The sequence below is a fragment of the Lactuca sativa genome, chromosome 2, assembly GCF_002870075.4.
Source record: "Lactuca sativa cultivar Salinas chromosome 2, Lsat_Salinas_v11, whole genome shotgun sequence".
NCBI classification, from domain to species: domain Eukaryota; kingdom Viridiplantae; phylum Streptophyta; class Magnoliopsida; order Asterales; family Asteraceae; genus Lactuca; species Lactuca sativa.
The window spans coordinates 188,699,931-188,714,509 of NC_056624.2; the positions used below are offsets into that span (position 1 = coordinate 188,699,931).

A 14,579-nucleotide genomic window follows, 5' to 3' on the forward strand; every position below is an offset into this window, starting at 1 on the left:
CTTTCCAACTTTAAAAATTCGTAACTTTCGCGTACGACCTCCGTTTTCGACGTTCTTTATATCCACGAGAAGGTGGGAACGTACTCTACAACTTTCGTTTAGACTTCGTCGGCTAATTTTGGCTCGATTTTAAATTTTATATTATTAACGGGCCGGGACACGATTGGTCCGTTAAATCCTCATAACTTCTTCATCCGACATCCGTTTTCGCCCATCTTTTTCTCGTTACGCTACTCTCAATGAGATCTTCGATTCTCGTTTAGGTTGTGTCGGCTAAAAACCACTCGATCTAATATTCGAATTTCGGACTGTACACTGCTAGTCCGAAACTTCGAAAAATCATAACTTCTTCATACGAAGTCAGATTTGGGCGTTCTTTTTATCGATGTTCTTAGTTTAACATATTCTACGACTTCCGTTTAGATCGCTAAGGCTAAATCTCGCTCTATCGTAAATTCACTATTTACGCTTCCCGGTGTCGTGCCGGTTTTGCCGTAAAACTTCGACGGGCCATAACTTCTTCGTTATAACTCGGATTTCGGCGTTCCTTATATGTACAGAGACCTTGTGACATACTCTACAACTTGGTTAAGATTATTTATTCTAAATAATCTTTTGTCGAAAAGTTGTTTTCGACCCCTATTGCCTCTAAATTGACTAGCCCGGATTTGCGGGCGTTACAGTTATAGAGACGACATGTCGTCTCTATAGGTTCATCTATAAAGACAACATGTAGCTTCGATAGATGCAACTATAAAGACAATTTACGTAAGCCATGACTAGCTCATCTTCATGTTTATAATTAATATGGACAACTCTTGGACGCTTTGCTATAATTACTCACCTTAAGAAGGATTAAATCATATGTGACATTAGCATATATGAGATGCACCTGGGTGTTGTCCTTTGGGTTTCTAGTATAGCTTTAGCAACCTACGTTGAAAAAGAAAAAAAAAATCTCAAAAACGTAAATTATGATATTATAAAGAAATGCAAAGACCTCAGACATTAAAAAATAAACACCTTAAACATTGGAGTGATTCCAGAGCCCTCATCAAACATTCCAAAAGCTCTCACCTGACCAGGTTGATACTTGAAATGCCCCTGGAATGGAATTTACAGAAATTATAGATGGAAGTATGAATAAAAATTTACTCTTTCTAACAATTGCACACATTCTAGAAAAAGAAGTTATAATTATTGGAGGTTATCTACCTTGGGTTCCCTTGTAGCCATATAGTCACCTTCACGAAACTCTCTAAAGTAGTGGGACATCCGACCTAGTGATACATCTACACATATCACAATCACAACCATTTATACAACAAGATTAAGCATTAACAGATCATAAAGTGCAACAAATTTGAATATTGATGTGTACCTTAATAACTAACTCAAAATATCCAACATCGGTGTCCAGGGTGGTTGGGGTGTATGGTTTGATAACCTCTTCCCCTTGACTATCTTTACCCCTAGAGTATAAAACAAGGTAAATAATTGTAGTAAATAGAACCTAACACACCCACCACTTAAAGATAACATATGGTATTTATGAGCGAGTAAAGGATGGATTGAGTGAAGAAAAAACAAAGCCAATTAAATAAATATACCTGCAACTTATGTGCGGTCCACCACAAGCTTGAATTCCTTATAATTTTCAGGGTCTATGTTCCATACTGACAACACAATAGTTTCTTATTTAGATGGGAACCATGGGAAACTAAGAATTGGAAAATAATAGCTGCACTAGTTCGATTGTATGAAATAGAAATAAAAACTTTTGCTTTTCTTTGAGGTATAAAAGTAGGCTACAGTTGCAACAACAACAATGGCAACAACAATTCCGACTTGGATCTCCTTTGCTTCCAAGAACTCCATTGCTTGAGAAGGAGGTGAAGAGTTGGGTGTTTTTCTTATCTGAAAGGTGTCACACTAAAAAACAGAATTTTAATGGTTTGATAATAACCCTAATTTATAGCAGTTTCAGGAGAATCGTAAGAAAAAGGAGTATTCAAGCTAATAAACAGATAACAGAAAGACTAGTACTTATCTATTTGAAAGAGAATCATTCAATGTCAACAACCATGTCAAACCTATCAAGCATAGATATGCACTTTTTTCAGTAGTGTATAAGTTTATATTCCAAAATTTCTTCTAATATCTACCAATTTCAATTACATTAACATTTTCTTAGCCACATTTTAATATAAACTTATATGATAGATATGTGAACTCAAACAAACTAAGATAGCACACTGATGTATCCAAAATACCATTGCAAGGCTTAGAAGTTATTACTTCATGAACTCCACAACTATTGTCAAAGTTAATCACTATATGAGTAATTCCAGTGATAAAAACACTTGAATGATCAAACCAACAACAAAAACATGAAGAAATCAGACAAATATACATTATAAAATTAGGAGACATACTTGTTGAAGACGATGAGAGTTGTTGGAGAGAAGTTGCAATCTCAGTGGAACAACCGCCGGAAGCAGTAGACCGAACCAGAGGTCGCTGAAAGAAAGGGAGTAGGGATCGTCAGTGAAGTTGTTTTTTCTCTGAGGTAGCTGGCAAGAAAAAAACATGAACACACCTGAAATTGAAAGAGAGGGTAAGGTGAAGCGAAGTTGCGATCACATTTTCCGGCCACGAGAAGCCATGAAAGCAAATAATAAAAATGCAGAAGGAACCAATTGGAATCAGAAGCCCTGGTTTGGAAGAGATGTAGATGTGATTTGAGGAAAGTTTGAGGGCGGTGAAGGGGGGAGACAAGTGTGGAAGTGAGAGTGATGGTAGTGGTAGTGGTTTAGATGTAGAAGTAGTAGAAGAAGAAGAACAAGAAGAAGAGGGGAGGTGGTTACCTGGTCGTCGATGTGGTGCCGGGGAGAAACGAATCACCCTTCAGAGAAAGTGAGAGAGAAGAACGGAACAAAGGGGAAAAGAGCTTCTAATACCTATGGGGGACAACTTGTCGCCCCCCTATATCCTCAGACAAAACATCACTCCCTATTTTCCAATTAAATAAACTAAAGAATATTTATGTATTTAATTTTGTTTATTTATGGGATAATATGTCGTCTTTATAAGTTTTTCGAAAATGCGCCAAATATTTTTCGTTCCTGCCTTACCTATAGAGGTGATGTGTCGTTGTTATAGCTTAAAAAGTCAAACATTATTTGTGAACCATACAAAGACAACATGTCGTCGCTATAGATCATCTATAGGGACGAATTTTGTCGTTCCTATACGTTTCGTCCTTTTAAATGTTTATTCTTGTAGTGTAACACATGTAAGGTTAATTTGTTCATTCATGTCTATTTTGTGTCTTAGTCTAGACGATATCATAGGTTAGGTCATCCCTCTAATTAATTTTTTTGTGTTTTAAAATATAAATAAATATTTCTCATATTACTCATTCTAAACCAAAACTCTGTGAAATTTGTAAGAGGGTTAAACAAGATAAAGAGGGATGTCAAATGTTGGGTTCATTTGGTTTTGTGGGGCACTTAATTATATTATGTTCAAGAGAAAATCGGGTCAAAAGAAAAATAACTGCTTCAATTTGTATAAAAGCTGATGGTGAGGGATCGAGCCCAAAGCGGTCGTTCCTTAATTTTTTTTTTAACTAAAACCAATTTTAACTTGAAGTAAAGCCGGTCTGAACTAGGTATCAACAAGATTTATGGTGTAGAAATGTGAAAGATGAATAATCTACTTATAATGGAAAATCACTCGCCATTTTAATCTTGAAGTCGATGTGAGACTCTTTCATGCCACCAAATATGATAGATCTGCTATTGTTTATAGTTTATATTTTTTTCCCAACACGATAAAGTAGGTTATGATGCTTTTTTTTTTGTCAAATACTATAAGTAGGTCTTTCATATTTTTTACAATAAGCCTTAAGAGTGTTGGGTGTGGGCAACACCCAAGAAGGCGTTATTGCATGTTATAACGGGGCAAACACCGTCCCACCTCCCCGTTTTTATGCGTTATTAGCCTGCACGTTACTTTCGTTACCACCACAACATCTTCTAACGTTGTTGTCTTCTTTTTTCTTCAAAAACCAGTCTAATATTTTCATACATACTTTGTTATATATTTTAAAATTTTAGGTGGGTAAAAGACCCATCTTCTCATAGTGTAAACTCTTCCTTGATGATGTGGTACTATGTATTACATAATGTTTTTACGAGTCTTTAGTATACCAAAAGTTAATACCGTTGTGGAAAACTATTTTTATTTTTCTAGAAAATATTTTTAGAAAATAGAATTTAATTTCATTTTTAGTTTTCGTTGAAAATTTTAGAAGACACGATTAGTTAAAACAAATTGAGTTTTCATTTTTTATTTAAGAAAATTAGAAAACTTTATAAAAAAGTAAAAAATATTTTTTCTAATTTACATACAATTTGCAAAACATAAGATTTATTTTTTGGAAAATCTTTAAAAAACTAAATCAATCAAATGTGTTATTAAAATTTTCTTGAAAAAAATAAAATATTTTCAATAACCAAACCCACTCTAAGATACGTGTTTCATGTTTAAATAAGATTCTTTTTTATGGCAAACATAACATTTTGCATTTTGCCTAACTTCTTTTGTATAGTTGAGGGTTTGAAGATGAATATTGCCATAATTAAAGATGATGGTCATTATGTAAAGATGACATCCACACGTTCAATTCATAGTATTGATGATCTTCTCGATTTGTATCTTTGGAACGTACTGATGTTTTGTTCATTCGACTGTGAAAAGTGGGGGATTTTGCATAGACAAAACAAATGCCGAATCCATAGACGTGTTGTTTGCAAGAATCGATGGGGGTCCAATCCCATGCAAAAAGAACCCTTTCTTTTATATATACCTGGTAAAGTAAAGACTCTTCATCTTCAATTTTACTTCTTTTTTTACAGTAAGTTTAATAAAATAACATAAACGTACGATGAATCAAGATAGCACACAGGAAAAGACAAAAATAACAGGAGACCAAGGTTAGATTTCTTGGGTTTCGTATTTATGGTAGGAGAAAAACAATGTTCATTGTTTCAGTTAGCTCCCATATTCAATTACAGGTTTTAGAATTTCTAAGAGAGAGAAGGGAGGGAGGGAAAAAGGAAAGGAGATAGATGGCTGTTAATGCATGTTTCAATTACGATTGCATTAATGGTGATATCGTTGACAGGAGGAGCTACTGCCAGTTCACCCAAGTTCTTCATCGAGGCGATCGACCATTTGTGGATAGAACCAATTCCAACGTATTTGTTTCTTCATCGTTCAAAACAATAAGAGCAAGAGTGAACTCCGGTAATCCCTTCCGATCACGGCTGCCGGACTTGGCGAACAATCTTACCACAGCCCTTCACCTCCGTCATCTACCCTCTCTTTCCTCCCGGTTATCGAAACTGAAAGCTGTAATCCTCGGCGAGCATCTTGCCTCCGATGATGATCTTATCTTACCCAGTCATGATTTCTCCCAAAAGGCCCACGTTTCATCTTTCGATAAGGTAATTCCCCTCATTTCATCGTTAATAAAAAAAAATCTCACGATTGATGTTCATTGATACCGTTTCAGTACCTGGAGATGTACAATAGATCAATCGAAGACCCAGCTAGCTTTTGGTCCGACATAGCTTCCGAATTCTACTGGAAGAAGAAATGGGATCAGCAGGTTTACTCTGAGAATCTCGACATCAGAAAAGGGAAAATCGACATAGAGGTAATCAGATCTCCATTACTTCTGCAATTCCAATTCTATCGAATTCTTAACAAGTTCGTTTTCCTATTGCTATCTCAGTGGTTCAAGGGTGGAATCACCAATATCTGCTATAATTGCTTGGATAAAAACATCGAATCTGGAAACGGTGACAAAATTGCAATTCACTGGGAAGGAAACGAACCTGGTGTTGATGATTCCTTGACTTACAACCAGTTGCTAGATAGAGTTTGTCAGGTGATTCGATTCATTCCTTTTCTTACATTCATGCATTACACACTACTATTCGATCTCAATTTGTAGTTTGTGATTGTATTTTGACAGCTTGCTAATTACTTGAAAGACAATGGAGTCAAAAAGGGTGATTCTGTAATTGTTTATTTACCTATGCTTATGGAACTACCAATCACCATGCTCGCATGTGCTCGAATTGGTGCTGTTCATTCGGTTGTTTTTGCTGGGTTTTCTGCAGATTCTCTTGTTCAAAGAGTTATGGATTGCAAACCGAAAATTGTGATAACTTGTAATGCAATTAAAAGAGGGAAAAAAATCATCAATCTCAAAGATATTGTTGATTCTGCACTCTCAGAGTCATCTCAAAATGGAGTCTCTGTTGGTATGAGCTATTTATTTTTATGTTAAAAACAAAAATATGATTATTAAGTTATATATACATGAGTATGACCTTTTTCTTGATCACAAACAGATTTGTGTTTGACATATGCAAATGAATCAGCCATGAAGAAGGAAGCTACTAAATGGCAAAAGGAAAGAGATGCTTGGTGGCAGGTAGAAAAAAAAAAAAAAAAACTAGATTTTTTTTTCTAATTATACAATTTCCAGGATCAATTAATTTTTTTAAAAAAAATATTGCAGGATGTTGTTCCAGAATGTTCTACCAAATGTGATGTGGAGTGGGTTGATGCGGAGGATCCGCTCTTCCTTCTGTACACCAGCGGAAGCACAGGAAAGCCAAAGGTCGATAATACCCCTGCCTCCTATTGATTTGATCTTTTCTTAATCTGTGGATGATTTTTTTTTTTTTTTTTTTTTTTTTTTTTTTTTTTTTTTTTAATTTAAAAAAAATGATGTTGGTGCATTTGATAGGGTGTTGTGCATACTACAGGAGGATACATGATCTACACTGCAACAACATTCAAATATGCATTTGACTACAAGCCATCTGATGTATACTGGTAAATCTTTTTGACTTAATCCAATAAGCTAAGCTGTATATGAATATATGATATGAGTGAGTGAATCTTTTTGACTTATTAATACATTTGTATTCTAGGTGTACAGCTGACTGTGGCTGGATTACTGGACACAGCTATGTTGCTTATGGACCTCTGCTTAATGGAGCAACAGTTGTGCTTTATGAAGGGGTAAACTAATTTCATTTTTTTATTTTTTATTTTTTATGATTCCATATATAATACATGGTATTTGACTGTTTTCAGGTTCCCAATTATCCAGATTTTGGGCGATGTTGGGATATTGTTGACAAATACAAGGTGACAATATTTTATACTGCTCCTACACTGGTGCGATCTTTAATGCGTGAGGGTGATGAGGCAAGTTGTTATTATTATTATTATTATTATATAAAACCTCATCATAAACATTGTTATTTAGCTTATACGGATTAAGATATAATTATTTTTTGTTGTTTCAAATTAAAATGCAGCATGTGACTCGTTATTCACGTAAGTCTTTACGAGTTCTTGGAAGTGTAGGCGAGCCGATTAATCCAAGTGCATGGAGGTTGTTTTTGGGACTAATTTTTGATTGTTTTTATTTTTTTGGGGTTAATTGAAAATTTTTATTTATGGATTTTTGTATTTGTTGATATGGCAGGTGGTTTTTCAATGTAGTTGGAGACTCAAGGTGTCCAATATCAGATACTTGGTGGCAAACAGAAACAGGAGGTTTCATGGTATGTATTATTTACACTTATTTGCATTAATGATAATTTGGTAATTGAATTTGATCATTTTTTTCTTTTTCCAGATTACGCCCTTGCCCGGTGCATGGCCTCAAAGACCAGGTTCTGCTACTTTTCCATTTTTCGGGGTTCAGGTATCTTTTTTTTTTTTTTTTTTTTGTATAATTTATAAAACAAAATCCATATGGTTTTCCTTCAAATCATTGAATCTTCTAAAATCATCACGCTTAATAAAATAAAAAAATGCAGGCTGTGATAGTGGATGAAAAGGGGAAGGAGATTGAAGGTGAATGCAGTGGGTATCTATGTGTTAAAAAGTCATGGCCAGGGGCATTTAGGACACTTTATGGGGATCATGAAAGATATGAAACAACTTATTTCAGTGCATTCCCTGGCTATTATTTTAGTGGTGATGGCTGCAGCAGGTAATAATAATACTTAATAATTATTTGGTGGAATGTTATTTGACATTATTCTATTTTGCTTCATTCAAACTAAATTTTGTTTCAGAGACAAAGATGGATATCATTGGCTCACTGGAAGAGTTGATGATGTAATTAATGTCAGGTACTTTGATTTAAACTGAATTAATACAGTCTGGATAAATAATATATGAAAAACCTCATTTCCTGACTTTCTTTATTAAGTCAAAAAGGAACACTCATATTCAAATATAAAAAAAAGTAAGTCGATTTGTCTAAATGAACAGTGGACACCGAATTGGCACAGCAGAAGTTGAATCAGCACTAGTATCACATCCTCAATGTGCTGAAGCAGCTGTAGTTGGTGTTGAACATGAGGTATGTAGCTTCTCTTATTTGCATGTGATATGATATTATTATTGTTAAAAATGTAAGAAATGATTATCTATTCTGTGATACCTAATATAAATAGGTGAAAGGTCAGAGTATATACGCATTTGTTACTCCAGTTGAGGGTGTCCCATACAGTGAAGATCTCAGAAAAAGCCTTGTACTTTCTGTTCGAACCCATGTAAGTTTTATTTACTAAAAAACAGATAAAAAAGGCTTCTAACTTCTAATTGGTGTATAAAAAATTGGTCTAAGTTTGTATTTTGTTGCAATTAGATTGGAGCATTTGCAGCACCTGACAAGATCCATTGGGCACCTGGTCTTCCAAAAACAAGAAGTGGGAAAATTATGAGAAGAATTTTGAGGAAAATTGCTTCTAGACAGCTGGATGAGCTTGGTGATACAACCACATTAGCAGATCCACATGTTGTTGATCAACTGATTGAGCTTGCTGATTCCTAAGTGTGTGTGTGGTTTTTTAGGAATCTCAAAGGCCATAAGTCAAACATATACCAAGTTACATGACATGGCTAATAACAATGCATATTGAAACTAGAAATATATTATGTTGTTAGGTGTCCCTTTGATGGGAAATAGCGACACAAGTTCTTACATAATTGTTACCTAGAACTTGTAGAAAAAGGTTAAAGAAAATGTTGTAACGAGTGATGCACACATACATCAAAAAGTGAGTTTGGTTTTATTACACATGGAATAAGTGAGTGGTTCTAATTATATTAAGGTTGTGTTTGACAGACTAGCTAAAAAGTTAGTTGGTAGCTGATAAAGTAATAATGTTTGGTAAAAATTAGTTGATAAGTAAGATGACATAAAATGGCATTAGCAGTATATTTTAAAAACTTGTGAAGAAGCCCCCATGAACTTATAAATAAACCATATCAAATAGTTTTATAAAAAGTTAGCTTATAAGCTACTTTAGTGGCCTCACCAAACATTGCATTATGCTAATTTATACATGCCAAACACTGCATAAACATTTAGGGGCTGTTTGTTTTTTTTTGTGAAGATCTGCGCAACCACTTGTCTACGCCACATAGACATATGTCATCGCAAAGTGTTTGTTTTTTGGAAGTGCGTAGATCAAAAAACGTCTGCTCGAGGTCTTTCTGGCGTAGATATGGACTACTGTCTTCAAATGTCTTCGGACCCCATTTTAACCTAAACAAAAAAAAAAAAAAAAAACATGGGTCACCGTGTAGTTTTTTTTTTTTTTTTTTCTTTTTTTGCTGAAATTACATTTTTAATGTTTATGATATGAAATTAAGTTTAAAAAATCAATTTATTTCAACAGTTGCAGACGTTAAAAACAAACAGTCATTTTATCGCATACTGTAGACATTTGGTCCGCCTCTTCTAACACAGAGACTTGCAGATATGGTCTGCAGACTGCAAACATTTTGGCTTAAAAAAACAAACAACACCTTAGTCAAGCTGATAATGTATTCATATCAACAATGGTGAAAGCTTTATGTGATTATGGAATCTTGTAGCAGGATTGGTGATTATATTAATGGTTGAATCTTTGCTCTCCATCTTCTTGCAATTTTTTGACAGAAGATGATAAAAATGGCACTGTTTCTTTATTCTTAATTAACTTGATGAGGAAATCTGGTAAGCAATATATGCAATGGTGTTTCAATTTTATTAGTTTATTTGACAAGTATAAATCATATGAGTGTTTCTTTGTTACTAGAGAATTTGGAAAATGAAAATTTCTCATCGAGTCCATATACATTATTTATCAAGACAACACTTAATGAGGAAGAAAAAAAACAGGGTGATAGTAATAATAGGCATGTTGAAGGCTGAATGAATTGGATTTCTGTATGCATCTTTTTTTCTCCATATACATCACTGAAACACACATGAAGACATTCTTTCATAAATACAACTTACAGAACCTCCCTTTCAGTAATCAAAAAGTCGATTACATGTATGGAATAATATAACATGTTTTTCTACAATTATGAAGGAAATAAACTTATATGAATCAGGATAATGACGCCTTCTCCAATAGTTCCTGCAATTCTCCACTCTTGTATGCTTCTGTAATAAAAGAAGAGTTATTAACTACACATACTATATCCATGAAGACTGAAGAGATACTGATTAAAATGCATCATGATGTATGGATGGATATAAAGTTATATATATATATATATATATATATATATATATATATATATATATATAAAAGCATGAGGGAATGAACTTACCAACAGTTATGTCACAACCCCCAAAGAACTCCCCATCAATGTAGAGTTGTGGAAATGTTGGCCATTGAGAATACTCCTTTAACCCTTGACGTAACATTTCATTGTCCAGAATATTAATTGTTTCAAAAGGTACATTGGCTGATCTCAAAATCTGAACAACTGTGTTTGAGAATCCACATTGTGGAAAGTCCTTAGTTCCTTTCATGAAAAGAATCACCTTGTGTGATGTAACAACTTTATCCAATGTAGTCTTTAACTCTGGATTTAATGCTGCAAAAGCAAACAAAGCCATTTGACAAATGAAATAAGATCATGTCATTAACTGATTATTGAATGTGATTATTCACATTTAAGTAACAACAATAACAATCATTTATCAATCTTTCTTAATCTATCCTGCAACTATTACGTTAGTATCTCATCTTGAGGGTAGGTGTATATGTTTAAACATCATAGATGTTAGAATTCAAGATAATTAACACATTGATAGAAGAATTACTATAAATAAAGGTTACACAAAATATGGGCCAAGAATTCAAAACCCTAAAAACTATTTACATAAATAATTAACTTCATTGTGTAAATCAACAAGCAAAGCGATTCTTGTTAATTTCTGAAAATATAAAAGAAACCCTAATTGTAAAAGAAAATTGTGGATGGTACGAAGACGCAAGTATTCCGTATATTGGTTAAAATGTTGTCATGGTTGATAGAATGAAATTATCAGTCAACGTTCACTACGATCGATAAACGAATCAAAACGATAGATAAGTGGAATAAAACATATACCAGCAAAGCATCGCGTAGAATCAATCCTTCTTGAGCAAGTTTTGATTTTGATGCCGACTTTAAGGCTGCTGGAGGTGTGTGAACGACGACCAGGGCAGCGCACTGCAGGTGGAGAAACTGCGGTTGACCCAGATACAAATTCGAAAGATGGAATCCTGGATGAGGATGTCAATCGCGAGTGAAAACCCATAGAACATGACATCTTTACGACGGAAGCTTTGGAATAATTTCGATCACTGGTATTCGAGTATCGACCAACACACGATGGTTTCGATGAAAGGGAGGGGAAGGAGCGTCAGGATACTGTAGATGACAAGTTTGGAATGGTCAAATAAAATGGGTACCCGGCCCACAAAATGACCATTATATTTGGGAAATTCTATTTCGTACATTGTTTTGTGTGTCTCTAAAAATGATATAGCATGAACAATTTGAAGTGGTGTTATAACAAAAAGCAATAAAAAAAGGGGGTGATATTTAACACCTGTAAAGAGGAGAGAGATAGATAGAGAGAATTTGTGTAGCCAATAGAAGATCACGTTTCATCTAGTCATGACCACAACTAGATACAACAAGAAGGGGGGTGGTGACGTGGTGTTCATCTTGTTATGAATAGGTTATGAGGTGTCACATTAGCAATAATAGTATTTTTCGTTGCCCATACCATATGCTATTACGTGAATGAAATAGTGATATTTTGGGAAATTCTTTATGTAACCAGCCTATAAAGCATTCATGTATGGAATAATATAACATTGTCTATGGAGCGTTTTTACCCTCTATAAAATATGATTTCCCGACGATCAAAATCTCCAGAAACCAATACAAAAACACTCCATAATCCCTTTTACTGTCAATCTATTATGGTACGTCTGGGGCGTTTTCGAGAGTCATGTTGGAACTCTCAAGTGGGATTGCATCGGTTGGTTTGATGCCCCCGTAGTTGATACTCACTAACAGTCTGTGGATGCGGGCTCTCATACATATAAACCATTCATCTTCTTCTGAAAAGTAGTCGCTCTTCTAGTGATTATCGTATATAGTCATTTTGAATGTCTTCAAATCCAAAGCACCAAAAAACCAGTGAGCAATTAGTATATTGATTGGGATGTAAATCTACACAAAAGGTTAGGAATAATTAATCATTAAATAACACTATATTAAAATTTACGATTACTTAGGTAATGTAATCCAAACACAATTATTGTAACATCCCTAAAATTCATACCAAATTTAAACTTTTTCAATCATAATTGAAAGCCACATAGCATTGTTTACAAAATATTTTCAAATCATTTTCCATCAGAGTGTCCCAAAAATCATAACATAAGGATGAGGAGCGATACGGTCACGCCTTCGCCTTTCCACGGTCTCCTGAAGTACCTGAAACAATACACTGAAACTGTAAGCCCGAAAGCTTAGTGAGTTACCCCCAAAATACCAACCACAATACCATACACATATCATATCATAACATAAACAGAACAGACATGCATATCAATTCTACAGTGCGACTGGTCCGCCCGCACCGGGCCTTCAGTCTGTCTGGTCCACTATCTGAGCCTCGGCACGTCTGGTTCGCCCTCTTGGGGCCTTCAACCTATCCGTACCGCTCGTCGGGCCTTCGGTCTAACCAGTCCGCCTTGGGTATGTTGGCCTACAACACGAAGCAGGACCCGCCTCAACCCAACCCCAGTCCAACAACCATGTGCACATAAACATATAATCATATAGCAATTCACAACTAATCAACCGATCTAGCAGATCACATAACATAGCAACATCCTAACCAAGATATCTACCTAACCGGTCACTAGCATAACATCATCCTATATACCAGGATACCGACCTTAATCAGGTCTCTAATATATATCATCCTAACTACCCGGATGCATACATAGCCAAGCAATAACATAACAAACAACTACCCGGATTCCCATCCGATAAAGGGCCGGCCTTGGTGCCTTAGACCCTGTCAATATAGTCAGGATAACTCATCTGCAACTGTCGACTTGAAGAAATAAGGCCACACTGCTCCGACCACCAGCACTGTAACGCCCGCAGATCCGGACTAATCAATTTAGAGGCAATAGGGGTCGAAAATGACTTTTAGACAAAAGATTATTTAGAATAAATAATCTTTACCAAGTCGTAGAATATGTCACAAGGTTTCCGTACATATTAATAACGCCGAAATCCGAGTTATAACGAAAAAGTTATGGCCCGTCGAAGTTTTACGGCAAAACTGGTACGACACAGGGAGACGTAAATATTGAATTTAAGATAGAGGAATTTTTATCCTTAGTGATCTAAACCAAAGTTATAGTATACATTAAACCGAGAACATCCATAAAAAGAACGCCCAAATCTGACTTCGTATGAGGAAGTTATGATTTTTCTAAGATTCGGCTTAGTAGTGCACGACCCGAAACTCGAATTTTAGTTCGAGCGGTTTTTGGCTTACGCGACCTAAATGAGAGTTGAAGATCTCATTAATAGGAACTCAACTGTAAAAAGATAAACGAAAACGGAGTCCGTATGAAGGAGTTACGAATTCTTTGCGGTCATTTAACAGTCTAAACGCCTCCTGGTATTAAATTTAAGATCGGTCGAGAATTAGCCGACAGAGTCTAAATGAAAGTTGTAGATCTTGATTTTACCTACACGTTGAACAAAAGAACGTCGAAAACGGAGCTCGTATGCGAGATTTATGATTTTTCTAAGTTTGAAGGCTGATACGTGATAGGGGGTGACGTGGCACCACCAGAATTTGACACGTGGCACCACCAGAAGGTCACCACATGCCCCAACTCGGCGAGTAGGTCCTCCTACTCGGCCAGTCTATCAGGATTTCACACTATAAATAGATGTGTTGGGTTCCATTCATTCTCACACCTTTCCTCTTCCACTTTCTCTCTCTAAACTCTCTCTCTAGCTCCTATTAAGCCCCCTAAAGTCTAGGTAAACCCCCTAGCACCCGAAGGAAGCCTCGAGGCTCCCGGAGTCCCGAGAAAAGAGCCTTTCGGCTCGGGAACGCTGTTCCAACGAAGCCCGGTTTTCGAGAAAACCCGGTG

At 35.5% G+C, this 14,579-nt stretch overlaps 2 protein-coding genes and 1 pseudogene across 2 annotated transcripts; 1 reads left to right on the top strand and 2 right to left on the bottom strand.

The window, feature by feature from the left end:
- Positions 1-720: 720 nt before the first annotated feature.
- On the bottom strand, positions 721-2,679 carry LOC111889567 (NADH--cytochrome b5 reductase 1-like; annotated as a pseudogene).
- Positions 2,680-5,035: 2,356 nt separating this feature from the next.
- Positions 5,036-9,214, top strand: LOC111888574 (acetyl-coenzyme A synthetase, chloroplastic/glyoxysomal). The gene is made up of 17 exons (XM_023884737.3): positions 5,036-5,513; positions 5,582-5,725; positions 5,804-5,959; positions 6,047-6,338; positions 6,429-6,511; positions 6,599-6,700; positions 6,830-6,918; positions 7,017-7,107; positions 7,183-7,296; positions 7,410-7,486; positions 7,580-7,658; positions 7,733-7,801; positions 7,917-8,092; positions 8,178-8,234; positions 8,377-8,467; positions 8,562-8,660; positions 8,756-9,214. Exons 1-17 carry the CDS (start codon positions 5,136-5,138, stop codon positions 8,939-8,941), a joined length of 2,283 nt encoding a protein of 760 aa, XP_023740505.1. The 5' UTR covers positions 5,036-5,135; the 3' UTR covers positions 8,942-9,214.
- Positions 9,215-10,278: 1,064 nt separating this feature from the next.
- Positions 10,279-11,834, bottom strand: LOC111888564 (uncharacterized). The gene is made up of 3 exons (XM_023884728.3): positions 11,506-11,834; positions 10,717-10,986; positions 10,279-10,546 (listed from the first exon to the last, which is right to left on the bottom strand). The coding sequence occupies exons 1-3, from the start codon at positions 11,705-11,707 to the stop codon at positions 10,491-10,493; spliced, it is 528 nt and encodes a 175-aa protein (XP_023740496.1). The 5' UTR covers positions 11,708-11,834; the 3' UTR covers positions 10,279-10,490.
- Between the last annotated feature and the right edge of the window lie 2,745 nt (positions 11,835-14,579).

Bases quoted from the DNA above. Each gene is read 5' to 3' on its own strand.
- LOC111888574 (XM_023884737.3), top strand. From the start codon at position 5,136: ATGGCTGTTAATGCATGTTTCAATTACGATTGCATTAATGGTGATATC. The intron at 7,487-7,579 runs GTTGTTTTTGGG...TTGATATGGCAG, and splicing joins ATTAATCCAAGTGCATGGAG to GTGGTTTTTCAATGTAGTTG. The intron at 8,468-8,561 runs GTATGTAGCTTC...TAATATAAATAG, and splicing joins TAGTTGGTGTTGAACATGAG to GTGAAAGGTCAGAGTATATA.
- LOC111888564 (XM_023884728.3), bottom strand. From the start codon at position 11,707: ATGTCATGTTCTATGGGTTTTCACTCGCGATTGACATCCTCATCCAGG. The intron at 10,987-11,505 runs GTATATGTTTTA...TTGCTTTTGCAG, and splicing joins TTCTACGCGATGCTTTGCTG to CATTAAATCCAGAGTTAAAG. The intron at 10,547-10,716 runs GTAAGTTCATTC...CTTTTATTACAG, and splicing joins GGGTTGTGACATAACTGTTG to AAGCATACAAGAGTGGAGAA.